The following is a 19,615-nucleotide window of genomic DNA, read 5'->3' on the forward strand; positions in this document are numbered from 1 at the left end:
CCCCCCCCCCCCCATGATCCTGGCAGCATCATGCCTGTCCTGTCAAGCGGCACCCTCCCCTTTTTATATAGCTAAACAGATGTCTGGCTGCTCACAGGAGAATGCATAGTGCATGCTTTACACTGCACCTGCTGACACTTGATTTGGGAATATACTATGGTTGGCACTTTTATGATGTGAACTTCATGGCGATGTTATCAATAGAAAATAAACCTTGGAAATCAGGAAGAAAGCCTAACCCAGGAGAATACCATACTTGCCAAGAGCAAACAGAACTGGTTGGGTCTGGATGAGCTGCTATTAGCACAGGAGTCAATCAGCTGTCTGGCTATCTCTCTCTCTCTCTTTTGCTTTTGGAACATGCTTTTGAGAAGTCCCGAGAAATATCTGCATGGCAAAATGTGCCACAGACATTACCTAAATTCTTAGAGCACTTGTTTCTTTGTTTTTGTGATTAACATTGCTCTCAATTTAAAGCATGCAGTTCTGAATCCCAATGCAAAATGGCAAAGGGGACAAATGACATAATTAGGCTTTCCAGCCAGCTGACTTTTGCAATTTGAAGCTGAAGTCCCTGGAGCTGTGCCAGTTTATAATATCAGCCTAGGATCTGACCCATAGAAGTTGTTTGTGTCTCCTTCACCACCATGCAGGACTGAGGGTGGAGGAAGGTCTGAAATGGATTTGCAGGGCTTTCTTTTCTGCTCTCTCAGCCTTGTAGTTCAAACCGCTCCCCCTACGGGAGACAAAGACAAGATGATGTGTGAAATCAAGTTTCCCAACCCTGAAGGGTCTGTGATAAGCTGAATAAGTAAGACACAAGTGTAGGTGACTTCAAAGTATGGGGGCTTTTTCGTCTAGTCTGCTTGCCACTTGTTTCCTTTGTTTAGCTCTCTTGGAATGGATCACCTACAGTGGTAAAAGACCAGGTCCATTATGGAAAGAAAGATCTCTGCAGCTTGTCATTGGCTCAGTTTTTGAGGGACAGTTCCAAGTTTATTAGGACTATCTTATGTTCCACCATCTAAGCTTCCATGTTATTCAAATGTTTGAAATATCTCCTGGGCAGATACCCCAGCATCATTACAAGCAGATGATCTCCTGCCACCTAATGATATTTACATAGCGTTGTAGCAATTTGATGTTGCCATGGCTTGATGTTGCAATATGACTTTTTGTCATGCATTGCTAAAACAATGACAGGCATGGTATAGCACAGTGCTTTAACACTGATGTTACAGTGTGGTGCCTTGGTGAGGCAAGATTATGTTATAACAGGTGTTTACTTTGCCATATGTTGGCATACTGTGTCTTGATATTAAGCAACCACTAAGCAGACATCATTACAGCTTGACATGGAAGATGATTTTTTTTTTTTAGCACTTTACTCCACAGGTAAGGAGAAGAATTTGGATATGAAACAAGGGCTGTGTGCTTCATCGCAAAGCAGAGGCAGAAAACTTGGTTCCATTGTGTTGCTCTAGTTTTCCAGTGTCTCATTCTCTTATTTCCTTGTCTCCTTAGACTGAAAGAGAGATTCGTTTGTTGTAATGCCCCTGGCAGGAACTCCTGCTCCCATCAAGAGGAAAAAGTCCACTAAACTCATTGGGAAACTAAGTGAAGAAGGTAAGATGCACACATCTCCCAGAAATTCCTGCTGGTAGGTTTCAGTGAGACATAAAATTACAACTCCAAGGTAGAGTATTTGCTCACCCCTGTATCTAGGAAGGTGACATGTGGGAGGTAACAGAATGGTCACATTCCTAACAATGCCCATTGCACAAACACCACCAACTCTGGCTGCTCTGGGACTTAAGCACCCACCAAAAAAAATTAGCAGGTGGTCAGCACCCACTGAGCCATGCTTGCAGATGTTAAAAAAACAAACAAACTAAGCTTTACTGGAAGAAGCAGTAGGTTACTTCAACTGAGCTCTGCAGAGTCTGTAGAGATCAGGCACTTCAGCAGAACTTTTTGGCATTTTTAATCAGCTATTAGAAAAAAAGCCCCACTAAAGCACCTGATGTTTACAGATACTGCAGAGCTGGGTAGAAGTAATGCACTGCCTCTTCTGGGCATGTGTAGGGCTTGGCACAGGAACACACTGAGTTAAAAGTAAAGTGCTGTTTTGTTTTGTTTGGTTTTCTTACATCTGTAAGCACCCACTGGCAAAAAACAAAGTTGGCACCTATGCTGTTGCAGGTAGTATCCTGTTTTCCACTTACTGCTGACTTCTATTTGGTGCTGTGCAGGTCTGAATTAGCCCTTCAGAGGAGACTGCTGGATGATGAATGGGATGGGAAAGGTTAAGGAAGCATGACATATGGGCTGGAAAGAGTCCTGGAAGCATGAAATATGTTCAGAGAAATCAGGGGGAGCATCTGTACTCCAGTGTTCCTGTCTTTCCTTGGAGTCTAATAGGTGAACATGATATGCAGTGCCCAGGCCAGTAGGTAGGCCCTCCTAGATGATTTGTTAGATGCCAGCATATAACTGTACCATACTTTATTAGTCTTCCCTCCACAGGGGTTGAGTAATCCCTCTGGGCCAAACTCTAAGATGAATCATTGGCTACTATGCGGTTACCACAGTGGAGTTGTACCAGATTTAAATCATGGTAAATGAGAGCATAATGTAGCTGTTTAGCCATGCCTGTGTACTTGTCCCTTTAATGAGCTATGCAGCTGTACAGATCCCTCTGTCACTATCTGTGGCCCTCATTTGTTTTTCTTCTGTAGAGTAGAAGCTCCTTGATTCTGGCACTCACTAGTCATAGGGCCAAGTTCTTCACCTGGGATAAATGAGGAGGAATGCAAGCCTGTGTGTCCTGCAGGACTGGCAGTACTTTTCCTCCAGCACTGTCTGTGCACATTGGAGTGGATAACATGGAAGTAGCAGAGGCGCACCCTTTTTATACAAGGTTTCCAGAGAATTGCAAAGAAGCAAGTAACAGGTCATTATTCCTTCCTCAGCTCTCAAACAGGATCTCTGGAATCTGCTCTACTAGAGAGAATGGGGCTAGAAGCACTCTTATATAGCCTTTCAGGTTCATCCCTAAAGCTCTGTACTCGCATCAACAAGCAAATATGGCCCTGTATATATAACACTGCTCCTTCTAACTAGCTGTGTAACCAAATGCATCCTAAGTTCAGAAGAGAGGTTCTGTCTCCTTGGTTTGGGAATGGTGCTGTATGGAGCTAACTTGTTGAGGAAAAAATTCTTCAGGAATTTTGCTCATGTGTCAGAATTTGTCCAAAGGATGCAGGGTTCAGCATGCCATCCTTGCCAATGACTTTTAGGGGCGGGAGAACAGTCACCTGTCTGTGGTATAGCCACCTGATCTGTCACTATTATTATATGCTGCTGTAACTCCACTGAAATGAATGGAACAGAAAATCAGGCCTTCAATCTAAGTTTATGGCTGAGTCAGTAAGAGTTAAAAGTAACCAACAGTGTTTAAAAAGAGGACTCTCTCTTGCTTAGGGTAGATGAAGAAGGTCTAAAATGCTTGTATTTATGTTTAAACCCTACATTTCTTCTGCTCAGGCTATCCCTGGAAAGGGCTAATGGGATTGCAATACAAGAGACTAGAGGCTAATGGAACATGAAGAACTGGTTAAGGGAGGGCCCTAGCCTCAGTTTTAGCTAGGCTGTAGTGCAGGACCTAGCACGGAATGAAAGGCAGCCTAGCATGGAGTGAATGAAGGGAAACTGCCCCTTTCGTTTCTCCAGGGGACTCAGCAGATCTGTGACTAGATAAGAGCTGCCAATCAGGAAAGTCCTAATGGCATCATGACCAACTGCTAAATACAGCAGAGATCATTTTAAAACAAAAATGAACTCTATAATTAACTACAAGGAGTTATTTTTCAGGCATGTTCATGAATTAAATCTCAGCCATTTGCATGGCTGCTTCTTAGGGCTTATTCCAGTGGTGTCCCAGTTTTATCTTTGCTTCTTGCTTGCCATCATTGTCCAAAAATGTAAATGACTTTCAGGTGAACAGACCTCAGAGCAGTGGACAATTCAGGTAACTGAAAAATGGGATGTGTCTACAGTAGTAATGCTTTACCATACACGCATCCAGATGTATTTTGAATGGGAGTTAGGGTAACTTGCTTTGATAGATGTCCAGAAAACCATCAGCAGGAGGAAATCTATGTAGGCCTTTTCCATTACTGGAACCTTTCTAATGTAAACAATGCTTGGCTTGTGCATGGGTGCTGGGGAATAAGAGAACAGAGAGCATGCTAAGGTGCATCTTCTGGTATGTTTTCTAGCCATGCCACAAGAAGGGTCCAAGCTGAACCTGGGGAAGAAGATCAGCATCCCCAGGGATGTGATGCTAGAAGAACTTTCTCTTCTCACCAACAAAGGATCTAAGATGTTCAAACTACGCCAGCTGAGGGTGGAGAAATTCATATATGAGAATAACCCTGATGTCTTCACTGACAGTTCAGTGGTAGGTCAGAGAGTGCAACCACAGCAGGTTCATTACATATGGGAATAAGTGGGAAGGTTGAATTGCTCTGCCTTTGCCTGGGGAAGGGGAAGGGGAAGGGGAAGATTCCTTATGGTGTGGAGTCTACTGGTGCGAAGTGTGGGGGAAGGCCATGATTGCAAACAAGCTCAAAGAGTGACACTCCTTTGTGTCTCAGCTTTAGTTTCCTTCAGGGCACACTGGGGACCCATTAATGAAGCAATGTCAATAAAACTCAAATGGGGAGAATGATAAATTCTATAGATTGCCAGGGCTGTTTACCAATAAGTACATGATTGTTGATTATTTTAATCATTGCATTTCCCTTCTCCCACCAGGGATAAGTGCTTAATTCAGACCTGAATTCAGACCCCTGGGTTCTGTTCCATTTTCACTGTAGGCCATGGTATTTTTCATTCTTCTTTGTCTTAGGCTTCAATTCACTTTTGAGAGAATATTCATGAAGTAGAATTCAGGTAGAGGCCTCTAGCTGCCAACACTGTAGTTATTCTGTGTTGTTTACTGGGAACGCTTGGGTAGAGCAGTAAGCCTAACATCCTACTTTATTTTCACTATTGTTTTTTTCCCATCCATAACAGTGCAGGAAGTCAGGCACATCCAGTTTCTCCTACCCCAAACTAAGCTTGTTATTTAAGCTTAAAAATTGAGGCTAGTCTTTTCTCTTTTTGAGCAAAGATTTCTACCACCCTTCCCCCATTTCAGGAGTTTGAGTTACTGAAGCAGCAGAAAAACAAAATTGCAAGCGCTGACTCAATATCTCCTTCCCCTGCCTGTTCCTTAAAGCTTCAGTTTCTTCTCATCAGCCCACTTGTTCTCCAATCCAAAGAGCCTTAACTTAGGGAGGTAACAAAACTGCCCCCACAAAACACTAAATCAAAATGGAGGGTCCAGAGCAATCCACTTGTACTGGACTAAAGTGCAAGAAACCACTAAGCTAAGCCACAAACTAAGAGCAGACTGTCAGAAAACAGATCTAAATTAGAGTCAGGAGCAAAGGAAGTGGAAATCAGGATCCATCAAGTCATTTCAGATCAAAACACATCCAGGCTTGAGTCTGGAGCAAGAAATCAGCCAACAGAACCCAGAAACAACAGCCAAAACCTAGGCAAAAAGATTTATATCCTACTGAGTAACCTATCAGTTACTGAAAGAACTTCTGCTGCTGATTTTAAAAAAAAAATCAGCAAGTCATACCCATATAGGCACCTGGGGCCAGCTGGAAATTATTAGGCTGCTGGAAGCCAGGCTCACTCAGGTAACCAGGGCCACCTGGGGCAACTTGGCTTGCTTGCTCCCCTAGTTTCTGACACTAAAGTAGAAAATAAAAGGATTTTTCACCTTATCAAGAGCAATTTGGGGAGAAGGATTTGGAGAAAATTAAACTGAAGGAGAAAAAGTCTATTAAACAAACAATAAGCAGGAATATTGAATAGGGTAGCTTTGTGTGTGCTCCTGACATCAGGAGCAAAGGAGGTGGAAATCAGGATCCATCAACTCCTGCTTCCACCCCCTTTGCTCCTGAAGATGGGTTCAAAGAGGATGGAGCTAAATTTTTCTCAGTGATGGCAGATGACAGAACGAGGAGAAACAGTTTTAAGTTGCAGCGAAGGAAGTTTAGGTTAGATATTAGGAATAATTTCCTCACTAGGAGGGTAGTAAAATAATGGAACATATTACTCAGAGAGGTGGTGGAATCTCCATCCTTGGAGGTTTTCAAGACCTGAGTAGACAAAGCTTTGGCTGGAATGATCTAGTTGGGGATGGTCCTGCTGTGCTATATGGGGTTCCACAAGCTAGGGTGAGGCTCAATGCTGGGTAGCATTTGGCCAGTTTGTCTCAGGCTGTCCATCCATACAGTGTTCTACTGCCCAGATGTGCTGTGCTATTAATCTCTGTGCTTTGAACTTCTTGGATGGCCAGTGCCAGAAAAGTGCTCAGCATTGGTACAAATATTTAGCAGCCCCTGGAAGATGCTTAGTGAAAAAGAAATAGCTGACCCAATAGCTTTAAGCAAGATACTACTGCTTCAGAACTCTTTCCCCAACTGGCCAGTTGATACACTGAAGTTTGCAACAGGGATAAGAGAAATGAGAAAGGCTCAGAGAACCCAAATAAACATGAGGCTCACAAGGTGTGACAGAAACAATGATGCCTCATATTAGATTTCAAAATTCCCATGCAGGTCTCATAGGAGAACTGAGCTGGGGGAATGAATGGCTGAAACCCAATTTCCAAAATATGAGTGTGTCTATTTCTGGGTACCCAACTTGAAAAAAGCAAGGGTAATGAAATGTGACACAGAAGGCATCTCAAGTGGGGCACCCAGAAACCTGAGGCACCCAAAAGTAGAAAATATTTTTGGCAATGTGTGCCTCTGAACCAGGGACCGCTTGGTGAGAGTGACTGTATCCCAAAGATGGGAGGACTTTGCACTATATTTTATGCATTCAGTACTGCACGCTCTTTTTTTGTATAGGATTCTGCTCACTGTATGAAAACAAATCTGTACTCTCCCATGGTGAGAGAGGAATTTAGCCAAGAAACCCATTTGCCTGTGTGTAGTGTCTTTCTTGGTGGGGATACTATTGAAACAATGCTGGAAATGCTTCTGTGGGGAAAGGTATTTGGGGTTAAAGAAGATCCCAGAAACTCTGAAATGTCCTGCTTGGCCTCACTACAATGGAACAATGAAAGTGCCTCAAATTGGAGCTGTTTTCTATTTAAAAATCCACTGCGACTCCATTTCAGACCCACCTTTTTCCAGACAAGTACAGATAATCACTGTCTGCTGTCTTTTACAGGCAGGGTTCAAAGCTATTTTACCAGCCCCAGTCAGGACTAGATTAATAGGATCAGAAACGTAACTGTTATCATCCAATGGTTGCTTAATGTGAATCAAGTCTGTTGGGCTCTCTCCATTATTTTAATAGATGCGTCTTCATTACAAAATCCATCACCACAGCTGTCACTAATTAGCACCCTTTTTGGCAGCTTAATCAGAGGGACTGAAAGCTGAATGGGAAACAAGGACTGAACTATTTTCTTTCATGCAGATGTTTCATTGGAGCAGGCATGGGGGGGTTGTGTGCAGACAGTTTATGCTACTACCACCCGTGCTCTGATTGACCTTTTCCCAAGTTTGCAATGCAGCAGCTGTCACCAAATTAATTTGATCAAGGCTTTTTGGGCTCTAATTTTTCTATGATTCTATCTTTTCATCTCTCCCTTTCTCCATTTCTAGCCTGGGGAAGGACATAAAAGGAAGGCAGTCATAGAGGGGAATGAAAAGGAGCTGAGGTTTGCAGCGAAGGAGCGAAGTGTTTTTACTGCTGCCTTAAACTACTCTCCTACTGCCATTCATTTTCTTGTCCTGTGTGCCTGTTCATGAAGGAGACCCTGTGCCAAAGTGCAGTGTTCCACATCCTGAACAACATTTCCTTTGCACTTAGCCTCAGAAATCCACCAGCCTTCCTTCCAGGAAATTCCCAAATCATACTTAGAAAAAGGAAGGGGTAGGTTGGGACACCATAAGGGGATCTCCTTATTCCTTGAACAGAAGCTTTACCAGGTTGGTAACTTGATGTAAGAAATGGGACAAAAGGAAAGGTTTTTAAAAATAAACACGTGCCGTATAAGGGTGCCTGGAGCAGCTAGTGCTGGAGCCATAACTTTCCACACAAGGTAGGAAATCTTAGCATTCTGTGATTCCCTGATCCCTCCTGCTCTTTCTAAACAATCACCGGATAATTGCACCACTCTCCCTGGATTGGCAAAGGTTTTCATTTAGGTTTTGGGTACTGTGTGCATATAAATATCAGATGTCCCCATGCTGGAGTGTACATTTGGTAGGAAAAGAAAGCACCAAGTGCTGGTCCCACTCAGCTGAAAGCCTTGTCTTTAGAAAACCAGTCAAGATGATTTGCTTGCAGGAGACCATCCAAGAAGAGTTTTAGTCTGTTATCTTCACAGAAGTATAGGGTTGGAAGAGACCTCAGGAAGCATCTAGCTCAAGCCGTGCACAAATGCAGGATGTGCTGTTCCTGAAATAGCCACAGGATGGAATGGTTAGTCTGATGTCCTGTTCACATTACATATGAGAGAGACACAGGCTCCCCAGGAAAGGTTAGGGCAGATAATGGGAGTGAAACATCTTGTCTCTATTCCTAGTTTTGCTACTGACTCACTGTGTGAATTTGGTCTCTCTCTGAACTTCAGCTTTGCCATGTGCGCAATGCAGATGATGCGTACCTCATAAGCACAGCACTGAGAGGCTTAATATGTCACTGCGCTAAGTACTTTGTGATACTGCCTCCCTATGTATATGCTGCAGCCCAGGGAGGCAGGGAAGTGCTATTCCCAATTTACAGAGGACCTGAGGTGCAGGGCAGACTTATTAGTGAGTAACTGAAGTTCTAGATCTCATAGATTTCAGTTTGCTCTTAAGTCATTGGACCATCTTTCCTACCCTTAGCTAGAAAGCGCTACAGAAAAAGAAATGGTGCTGGGTTTTTTTCCTTCCACTCAACCTGTTAAGTGATCTTTTTCTGTTGATAAAATGCAACCTGTTTCTAGGCATGTAGGTAACAGCTGAGAGGGAGAGACTACTTTGTTCTGCTGTTTTCCCTTCAGCTCTTTAACTTGCTTTGTTTTTGGATCTAGATGTAAAGGCCTCCATACACCTTGATGGCAGGGATCTGGTAGTGGAGCTATTAAAGTGTCTTGCTACAGTTTGAGGCATGAGCTTGAACCCTGCTCTACCCTTGTGCTGAAGGCTGGTACCTGGTCAGCCAGGCTGGGGAACTGCACATGCTTTTTTGTGTTACCTCTCTTTCCTAACTATCCCTGTCACTCTTTTGTGTGGTGTTGGTTATAGAATTCGCCACACTTTCACCACACTAACCCTACAGGGCTGCTCAGCTTGGACCTTTGACTTTTTATGACACCTTTATGGCTCTATTGGTTTCTTAATATATCTATAGTGAGAAGGAGGGAGATAACATTAAGCATTCTGCTCTGGGAAAATCCCTATGTCTAAAAGAGGGGTGTCAAGCATGGCTTGCAGGCTGGATCTGGTCAATGGAGATGGGCCATCCAACCCATTAGGCTTCCCAGAGGGCGGAGTGGACAGCATTCACCCCTGCAGCTGCCAGAACTGCTGTGTCAGCAGGGTCAGCACCTGGAGGGGATCACTATGCTGCCATTTGCCCCACTGCTAAATACCCCATTTGGGATCCCTACTGGGACACAGTTATGCAGCAGTGACACTAACTCCTGGATGCTGGCCCTGTTGCCAAGTTTCTGGGTTGAGATCCTTGGAGACACTATTCTGCGGCTACAGGGTGAGTGGCAGCAGAAGTAACCTCTGCCAGCACCTAGGGGGTTAATGCTACTGCCAACTGCCCCACAGCCGAAGTAGGTTCTGCTGTGGTGGAGCACTGTTAGAAGTCTTTTTGACCCCAAGAGACTATGAATAGAGATTCATTCTCCTTTTGATCCAGGAGTGGTGGGCACAGCAGTCAAGGGGAAAGTGTGTGTCTGCAGAGGAAACCAGTCTTAACTCAGCAATTTTGGGATCCACTAGTGAAGCAGTGTGAGATTTCAGGAATGGACACAGGGACTCAGTTCTCTCATCCAAGAAAATGGTAGTGGGCTGACACAAAATATACACGTGTGATTTGTATAATTCTGTTTCATGCTTCTACAGCTGTTTTCACCCAAGTACCTTAAAGTGATTTTCTAAATTGGATAAATCACATAAAAAAGGAAATAGAGGTAATAAGAGGCAGCGTGACTTGCTCAAGACCCAATAGTAAGTTTTTGGCAGAGCCAAGGCATAGGAACCAGGAGTCCAGTGCTGCCTTAACATTAGACCAACGTGCTTCCCAAGGGAGGGTAAAGTGTTACTGGAATAAAACGTCCTGAAATGTCTGAATATCTGTGATCAGTCTTACGCCCTTCTTTCTTTATACAAACACAGCACTGCTTTAAGGGAGTGCAGCTTCCAGGGGAGGATTCCAGAGCACCCTTTCTTGCAGAAAGACCTGTGTACTTTTCATGTGCTCTCACCATATGTTTGATAAGCCAAACTTTAAATCTCACTGGCCCAAAATAAAGGTGTACTTGGATGGCTGTTGCAAAGTGGAGGGAGTGACAGTAACTTCAGACATTGAGCATTTGGGAAGCTCTTCATCAGGGAGTGGAAATAGAAACACATTTGGTCTCCTCAATCATTCCCTATAGGGAACAGCAAGAAGCCAACAGGGAGCACATGGTGTCCCCTCGCAGGCACCACCCTCAATGACATCAGGCCCTTGAGATGTTTCAAACTCCTAGTTCCATGAGAGGATCATTTTTCACCACTCATTTCTCCTGAGGCACATATGGCAGCGCTGGAGGATTAGGAACCCTTCCTGCATAGGCACTCAGCCCCCTGACAGGTCAGGCCCTTAGCCAGGGAAAGCCTTTTCAAAGATGCATAAATTCGATCTGTTCAACCAGTCTTGAGGACTGTGTGCATCTGCCTAAGCCAACAGCTGTTCTCTTAGAATATTTTTCATTAAATTTAGGGCTGTTGGGTAGACAGGCCTGGAGAACAGAGACCTCTATCCCACAGGGCAGTGCAGAGCAGGCAGGGGCTGAGCAAGTTTTCCAGTAGTACTCCCACCCAAGGCTGAGAGGGGAATCCAGTCTTCATTCTTGGTTTGCTCCTTGGCTTTTGGCCTAGACTTCCTGTAAGGGGACTGAGCCACCCTATCGTCCACCTATGGTCAACGTTCCTGTTCAAATCGAAGCCCTTCCCTCCCAGTTTTGGTTCTGGCTTGGGACTCTTCTTCCTTAGGCTCCTGCGTATTGTAGCCTCAAACTTAAGGCTGGAGCTACCTTTCCGCACAAGGAGGGAGTAATGACTTACTGAGAGATGAGACTTGTTCTGCATGTAGAAACGAAAATGTTTCAGCAAAGTAATCCTGTGCCTATATATATATATTCCCCCCCCCATTTGTTGGAGTCCCTTACACTTTTATTGGAAAGGAAATAGGAAGCCCACCTATACTTCACAGAGGCTTCTCTCTCATTTAACAATACTATCACAAGTAATACAAAGACAAGAAAACAATGTCCATCAACATCTATACCCAGTACCGCTATGCTAGGACACATTTTGTATTTTGGTACTACAGCTCACCATCCTGCTGATGTTTCAGGTACTTTTCTGTGAAAGAGCTGTAAGGAAAAAACTAGCATTCATAATATGAGGGGGAAATGACAGTGTGGTTCTACGGAATGGTACATACAGTAGTTGGATTTAGAGGCCAGACAGGTGAAATTGCTGCCTTATGGAGTTCGTAAGTTGTAAATGCATGCAGTACCATGTGTTACCCCATTAAGAAGACCATCCTCCTACTTTCCCTCAATACCTACTTGTTCTACCTTTATAGCATTCAGCAACTCCCCAGGCATAGCTACACAGACTTGCCAGCTTCTATATACAGCTTAAGGCATGAGAGAGGAAACCTTCATGATCACAATTCTCTCCATCCCCAGTGTTTCCTGACATTCAGGGGAACTTTATCTTCCTTGTTCCTAAAATGGGAATGTCAATCAGGCAGGGACAGGAGACATTCCCTAAAGTCCCCCAGAGGCACCAACTCTGTCAGTTTAGCTCACAGATGGCTCAGTGCCTGAGCTGCAGCTTGCATGATTTATTGCGAAGCCCTGGACGCTGTTACTGAAGACAGAGTTATATCATTCTGTACAGAGCCTTGTGGGGTTTTCACTTCTTCTTGCTATTTTTAGCAAACCGAGCAGCTGGCCTTGGAAGCTGGTTTACAGCCTGGAAAGACTGTCTTTGCTAAACTGTGCTAGGTGTAAGAGATATGCAAAATCCTTAACCCTTTAGAGGGCTGTGGAGTTCATATTCAGATTTCCAGTTGGCTGCATCTGTGGAACCTATACAGGCAGAATGGAACAAAGTTGCATTCAGCTTGGTGGCTTCTTCCATTACTGCTTCACATGCCTATAACCTATCTTCACACCCAAATTAAAAGAACGTATGTGAAACATTTACATGGATAATATAATGCATATTTTATATTTCATATGTCTATGAGGATACACTTACTATATGAGGACCACATTGTTTTAGCACTTACATGAATCAAGTTCTGATCTTACATTCACTTAATACACAAGACACATCTCATACATGACATACAGCATGGGTATTTGCTTAAATCACTCTGTAGGGAAGCAGGGCGCTACTCTAGAACCGCAGACATCCCATTTACAGTGGGCTTTGAGTCCTCCTATCCCAATCAAAGTCAGTGGAATTAAGGTGCTTAGAAGGATCAGGTCAATATCAAGAATAATAAACCCTGTACATGTATGACCACACTCCCTAGACCAAGTCCTTTGTTGGGATGACAGGATGCTTGGCCAGTGAGACCTGCTTTGTCTTTCTGATGGATGGAGGTTTCTCCCTTCCCTGACTGCTGACTAGAATTGGTTTCCTAAAGTCTATTAAGCTTATAATAAAAGTTTCCCATTCCCTTACTCTCCGCTTGTGCAGGTTTTGGGTCTCAGTAAAGCCTCAGGGATTCTTACAAACCAGCCTCCCTCTACGTTTTCTCAAACTGCATAAGGAACCTGGTAGGCAAAGCTGAAGGACTGAAACTAAGAGGAGAACGTTTCGCTTGCATGTTGCAAGGATGCTGGTTCTCACTTATTTCATTAGATCCTGACTCTGAACTTTTTACTCCTGTTTTGTTTGTTAGCATTCCTTGCCCTTCTCTCTCAGTCCTGACCCAAAAGACTGCCTCCTTGCTTTGCCAGCACTGACTACCACCAGTTGCTCAGCCAGTGTACCTCAGTTGTGAATTGTACCTGCTTATGCTCCCCCAAGCTTGCTCTTCCCTCTTTCTATTAGGGCACCTGCTCTAAACACTGGTTTCCTAGTTCTGGACACTTTTACCACTCAGAAAAAATACCACAGCCTTGCCCTGCTGTTCTCCCTGCCTGTTCCTTCTTCAACCTCTAAAATAGGCCTGTTTATAGACCTCATAAAATGACCTTCAGCAGATCCTACTAATCCTTACCTATTCCTATATACAGAATGACAAATACTAAATTCTAGCACCAGTTTTTGTGGTTTAAACTTGGGTCCGGTAGGTGCTATGAACTTTTTGCACACACTTTGAGCCCCACACAGCAGGCCCAGAAATGGAACATGTTCAGTAAGAATAATTTCTGCCCTTTTTGCTCTTTCTCCAGGATCGTTTTCAGCGGTTCATCCCCTCCGTCGGAGGACATTATGGAGGAGAAGCTCATGGCTACTCACACGCCAGTGGACGGATGGTGGGAGGAGTAACTGCAGGGCAGTATGGATCTAATAAGCTGCACTATCCCCCTGCCCCTCCTCCTAAACCTGGAAGCAAAGGTGGTGCTGGGGGCACTGGACCCAGTCACGCTGGAGGGCCAGCAGGCACTGGAGCAGGAGTGGATGGTGGAGGAGGTGACAGTGCTGGAAAAGGTAAGTAACTCTGTGCATGAAGAATAATGAGTAGGAAAGCCTGTTGGAACTTAGACTGTTAGATTTTTTAGGGATTGGTAATGGAATCAGCTAAAGAAAAACGTAACCTAAATCTTTTCAAAGCTTGCAAAAGTAGGATTGACTTTTGTTTGATGATTTTGCTCACATCAGTCTCTACTGCTTACTTTCACAAGACATGGTAATAATGAATTAATTCAGAACCAAGGAAGTTGTCAAAAAGCTCATGATTTTCTAAAGTTGATATGGGCAAGTATCACATATTGTCTACTGTGTGGTTTTACAGTTTCTTCTGAAACGTCCCATGTTGATTGCTGCTGGAGGCAGGATGCTGGACTGGCTGGTCCATTGGTTCAATTCAACATGATACTCTGTATATATCATATAAATGACCCTGGTTCTCAGATCAAAGAAACATAACTAAATCCACAGAAGTTTGATATAGGCTTAACCAACAAAATATAAGCAAAACCACCATCAAGCTTAACCATCAACATTTTCTGAGAGTTACCCATCAGTAATAACTATTCTGTTGTGGCTACTGACATTTGTTCAGTATTTTCACTGACTATGTGATGAACAGTACTTTACACTGAATTCAGTCTTTAGTTAATTTGATCCTCTATTTAGTTTGGCCAGAAGCTTCTGGAGACAAAACCTTAACATTCTCTCTTTGTCACAAACCCTTTAAGGAGGTGATACTGAATTATAATTTAGAGTCCAGCAAGGGAAAGTTGCCATTTAGAGTGATCCTAAGGGATTTTGATGCCCAATAGAGGTAGAGTACTATAGGAACTATACTGAATTAGGCATCCAACTCCATTTAACAGCTTTAATAAGTCTTTAAAGTCTCAGTCTGTAATAAGGAAGAATCTAAATTTGATTTTAGATTAGGTTCAGCTTTGGCAGTTCTACATTGCTCTGTGAAAAAAGGATTTGTGTAGATGCCTTCTTCTCCAAACTTGCATGATTCCAGTCTGTCACTGTCACGTAGCTGCAGACTAGGGAGAGGGAAGAGGTTTCAAATCCTCACCGTAGCTTTGGCTGCAGAAGCAGGTCCCAATTTTGTTTCTTTTATCCTTAGGGATCAATTTACTTCTAAAAACTGATATTTTTCTAGCCTCTTCACAAGGAAAAGGGCTAGAAATTAACTTCTGTTTTAAAATGAAAGAGGGAAGTCCTCTTTATGCTTGTAATTCCCTCAAATCAGGGAGGCCTAGGGAACAAAATGGATTGGCAAAGCTGGCTCTTGATAAGATAGAAAACAAATGAGCCAAGGAAAGAAGATCTATAGACAAAAGAAAAGGTTTACAGATAAAAGCTGTGCTATGCAGATTATAAGCACTGATGTTTTCTGTGTAAGGTGCAATGGTTGCTCTGGCAGTCACACGAGTAACTTCATCAATCCATTATTTAATTTTGATCTGATCCACAGAGAACACTACTAGAAAAACAAATTATTTGTACTTCTTAGGTTCATGTCATCTAAAGAACTTAACAGCTCTACAAATAATACATAACCAAAACCCTGCTGGGTAGGTAAAGTCACTTAGCAGATAAAATGGAAGCATGCAGAGGCAAAGTCACTTACCTGTGGTCACCCTGGTTATTTAATAGGCAAACCAGGAATAGAGCTAGATGTCCTGACTACTTTCCCTCCTACGAGAATGGATGGGCTGAGGGATGGTTGTTCCTTTCTGAGGGAAGAAGGAACTTGTTCAACCTCAACACCCAGGTGGCACACTGAAGAGTTCAACACTTTCTGCCTGCCCAGAAAGAGGAGTTTTGAAAGGACTTGCATAGGCTGTGGTTGAGGCAAGCCAACTCGGTGACTTTTCTACTGTTTACTATACATTTCTCTTCACCTAAACTTAACCAGAAAAAAGCTGAGTTGGCTTCTTAAAGGTGCAGACCTTGTGATGCAGCGGCCATCCCAAGGTGGAACATTTATACCTTGGAGGCAAAGGTAAAACTTCCATTTGCTTTATTGGGGCCTGGACTTAGCCCTTTATCTTTTTCTGCTAATGGAAAGGGATATCATGCAAAATGCAAAAATATGATTCTTCTGACAATTCAAGAAACTAATTAAGAGCATTTCTGTAATCAGACAGCTTTCACAAGCTACCCTGTCATATCAAATCCACCCTCTTCCAAACTGGTGTGTGTAATCCATTTCTAATTAACTATAATAACAAAACTAGGAAGCAAAGTCAGAGGTACTCAGTAGATTGGATGGCTGGCAGTATTCTCTACCCCATATAAGGTTCTGTTGCTGTCCTGCAGAGCTCAAGATGGGACTGGAGTCCATCTTCCATGTCCTGGAAGATCACTGCTGTTGATACAATACCATGCCATAGGGCTGAATTCAATTCAAAGTTAACTTCCCAGTGCATGGTTTAAAAAAGCCTCATATATCAGTCACTCTCAGGTTCTGGCTAATGGTGCATGTCTGCAAATGGGAAAAGTTTCCCAGGAGATAACCTCTCTTAAGACATAGTCTCTCTCATATCCTAGCTCTTGATTTGTGATTTGCAGGCTCAGTGGACAAAGCTCAGTGACTTTACTTTCAATATCAAGGGTATGGAAAAGCCATTTGTCATATGTACATCCCACTTAATCAAAGTACTCTTTTGTTCCCTGTTTGCAGATGGCAGAGCAGATGAAAAGTCAGGAGATGGGAAGAAAGTCTCTATCTTTAAAACCTACATATCCCCATGGGAACGAGCCATAGGAATCACCCCCCAGGAGAAAAGTCAGTTCACCATTGACTTGTTGTCTTATGGTGCCAGACCCGATTTCCCCCATTACAAGTCCTTTAACAGGTAAGGGCACTTGGTGGTTTAGCGAAGGATACCCCGGCATGAACATTAGGATATTTTGGGATATGGCCACTGTACCTGAAGCAGTATAAATGAGTCTTAGTCACAGATTGGGGGTTGGACTAGATGCCATACAGAGGTTGGACTAGATGACCTCCTGAGGTCTCTTCCAAGCCTAATTTTCTATGATTCAAATTTTCTATGCTATGTTGCTTGTACCAGCTTCTTGTGGAGGGCATAGCTGGAGGCCTACAAAGATGAGATCAGTCTTACTGAAATATATCTAGCAGAGAGACGCTTTTAGATCAGATAGCAGAAGCCCATGTTCTGGGAGATGTTGTTCTTATTTCAGTGCCCCCTTCTCCAGAGTACATATTATAAGATTGAGTTGGCTGTAATAGCATGTCTATGTCTATAATTAAGCACTTATTACAGCCGTCGTTTGCAGAGCTCTGTAAAGATGATTCTTTTCAAGGCTAACAGACAGAATCTCCACAATCCTACATTTAAGAATCCTTTCATGACCAATAATAGTATTACAACTATTTCTAGAGATGCAACAGCAGCTTTCTGTGCATTTCTAAATTTTATCACAGTCCATGTCTGTGTTGCTACAGTATGTGGTGTCTTGCCTTAGGCTAGAGAATGAGAGAGGCTCTGCATAGCTTAGAACCCAGGACTTACCTGGTCCACTCCTATGCTATTACTACTGCACCAAAGCCTCTACTCTGTAAGTTTATGGAGCTACTGATAACTGTGTACTGACTTGGCTGTGTGTCAATGGACCAGTACCTACAAACAGAAAGAGCATATTTTGATGGTGTAGTGGAATTTTGAAGGGATGTGTGTGTGGCTGGATTAAATGTTGCTCTCTGGGTAATTTTGTTGGAAAGTGACATCTGCTGTTATCACTCTGACACATCTACCCATACTACTGGGTCTCCATAGAATCACGGAAAAGTGGGCTTAGAAGGGAACTCCAGAGGTCTAGTCCAGTGGTTCTCAACCTTTTTTGGACCAGGACTCATTTGTAAACGTCTGGTGAGTCCTGACCCAGTGACCCTCACTCCTGACCCATTGGCCCCCACCCCCAGCCCCCCAGTGCGTGGAGCAGGCGGTGGGTGTGTGGGGTGGGGATGCATGGGGGACCCCAAGAAACCCAAAACAGCCCCTTGCAAACTGGAACTCTGACAACCTGCAAGGGAAAAGTCATGGTTTCCAATGGTTTTCTCCTTTTAAAAGGAGAATCCATTTTTAAAGTTTGTTGATCCATTTTAAAGTTTATTTGCAACCCTTTCATATATTCTTGTAACCCAATTTTGGGTTGTGACCCACAGGCTGAGAAACACTGATCTAGTTGAACAATTCATTGGTAAGAATTAAATTTCAGTAACTACTTATTTTCTAAACACAGCCTGCTTGCTGACTGTTTGTCCCATTCTCCTAGAACTGCCATGCCTTACGGTGGCTACGAGAAGGCAGCCAAGCTGATGACCTTCCAGATGCCCGAGTTTGATGCTGGCCCTTTGGTGCCAGAGCCTGTCATTGTCTACAGCCAAGATATCAACAACAGACCCTCCTTCAACAGGACCCCCGTGCCCTGGTTGGGGTCAGGAGAACCGAATGAGTACAGTATTGAGGTCAACGTGCCACTGGAAGGTGAAACAGAGGAGCTGTAAACCCCTGCCTCCTTCTGTCCTTCCTTCCTTCCTCTCAACCCTCCTGACTTGCAAGCTCATAATTGTGGGGAGATGAAAAACACACCTCCAATCCCAGGAATCTCTACTTTGCCCCTAGGCCAGACAAGTTTTCACTAGGTTCTAAACTGATCTTTGCTGTAATGTTTATCTGTAACAGAAGCAGATAAAGGGAAAAGACTAAAAGAGAAAAAGAGTGAGCGAGCATGAGTGATGGCTTTTTACCTACCCAGGCAAGACAAGGCAACTCTAGGAAATGGCCTTTGTGTAGAGACACTGAATGCTGCCTGCCTGCTCCATATTAAACCTGTTCTGTCACTTGTTCATAATCAATAAAGCACCTAAATAAAACAAAAGTTTCTTTTTTCTGTTCCAATTTTGGAAAAAGCTGCTGCACTAGCTATGTTGGGAATAGTTATAACAACATAAAAACAGCTGCCCCTGAGGAATGAGTTAAGGGCCACAAATACAAACAGATACTGCTAGCACCAATAGAGTGGATAAGAAAGATGACCTTGGCACCTGCTAACTGCACCAGTGGTGCTGATCTTGAAGATCATACAAAAGCTACAGCTAGCACAGAATGTGCATGAATCAACAACAGAGAGCACATTACATTGACTTATTGTAGACCCCAGTGTTTGCTTTTGAATACAGATCAAGGAGGTGAGGCCCTCCACAGGCTGATTTTGTCTATTCAGAATACTGCCTTATTATTGCTATATATTGCCACTGTACCCAAGGTCCACTAAGGTACTCTTGCTGACAGTCCTGCAAGCTAAATGTCTGAGAGCTGAAGACAGGGCATTTTCTGTGAAGAGCCCTGGGATTTGGGACTTATTCATTCACCTGCATCGGTCAGGTGGAGTTGGAGTCCACTGACTTTCAGGAGTACTCAGGTAGAAGGCCCATCTGTTTTTAAGGCAACTGTCTACAGAAGATGGTCATGTGGGAGATCTCTCTCTGTCTCTCTCCTGAATAAGGCATATACCCTGTTTTCGGAAGATGGAATGAAGAATTTTTTTTCCAGAACTTTATCTGCAAAAGATGGGCT

At 43.4% G+C, this 19,615-nt stretch overlaps 1 protein-coding gene across 1 annotated transcript in view; it reads left to right on the plus strand.

The window, feature by feature from the left end:
- MYOZ1 (myozenin 1) overlaps positions 1 to 18,907 on the plus strand; it is a 19,803-nt gene extending 896 nt beyond the window's left edge. Inside the window, exons 2-6 of the mRNA XM_019502434.1 lie at positions 1,525 to 1,626; positions 4,281 to 4,462; positions 13,769 to 14,027; positions 16,693 to 16,867; positions 18,312 to 18,907. Coding sequence (XP_019357979.1) covers positions 1,551 to 1,626; positions 4,281 to 4,462; positions 13,769 to 14,027; positions 16,693 to 16,867; positions 18,312 to 18,543 — 924 coding nt within the window. The 5' untranslated portion in view covers positions 1,525 to 1,550 and the 3' untranslated portion in view covers positions 18,544 to 18,907. The remainder of the gene's footprint in view (positions 1 to 1,524; positions 1,627 to 4,280; positions 4,463 to 13,768; positions 14,028 to 16,692; positions 16,868 to 18,311) is intronic.
- Positions 18,908 to 19,615: the final 708 nt, after the last annotated feature.

Source organism: Gavialis gangeticus, unplaced genomic scaffold, assembly GCF_001723915.1.
Source record: "Gavialis gangeticus isolate Ggan-Ray unplaced genomic scaffold, GavGan_comp1, whole genome shotgun sequence".
Classification (NCBI taxonomy): Eukaryota; Metazoa; Chordata; order Crocodylia; family Gavialidae; genus Gavialis; species Gavialis gangeticus.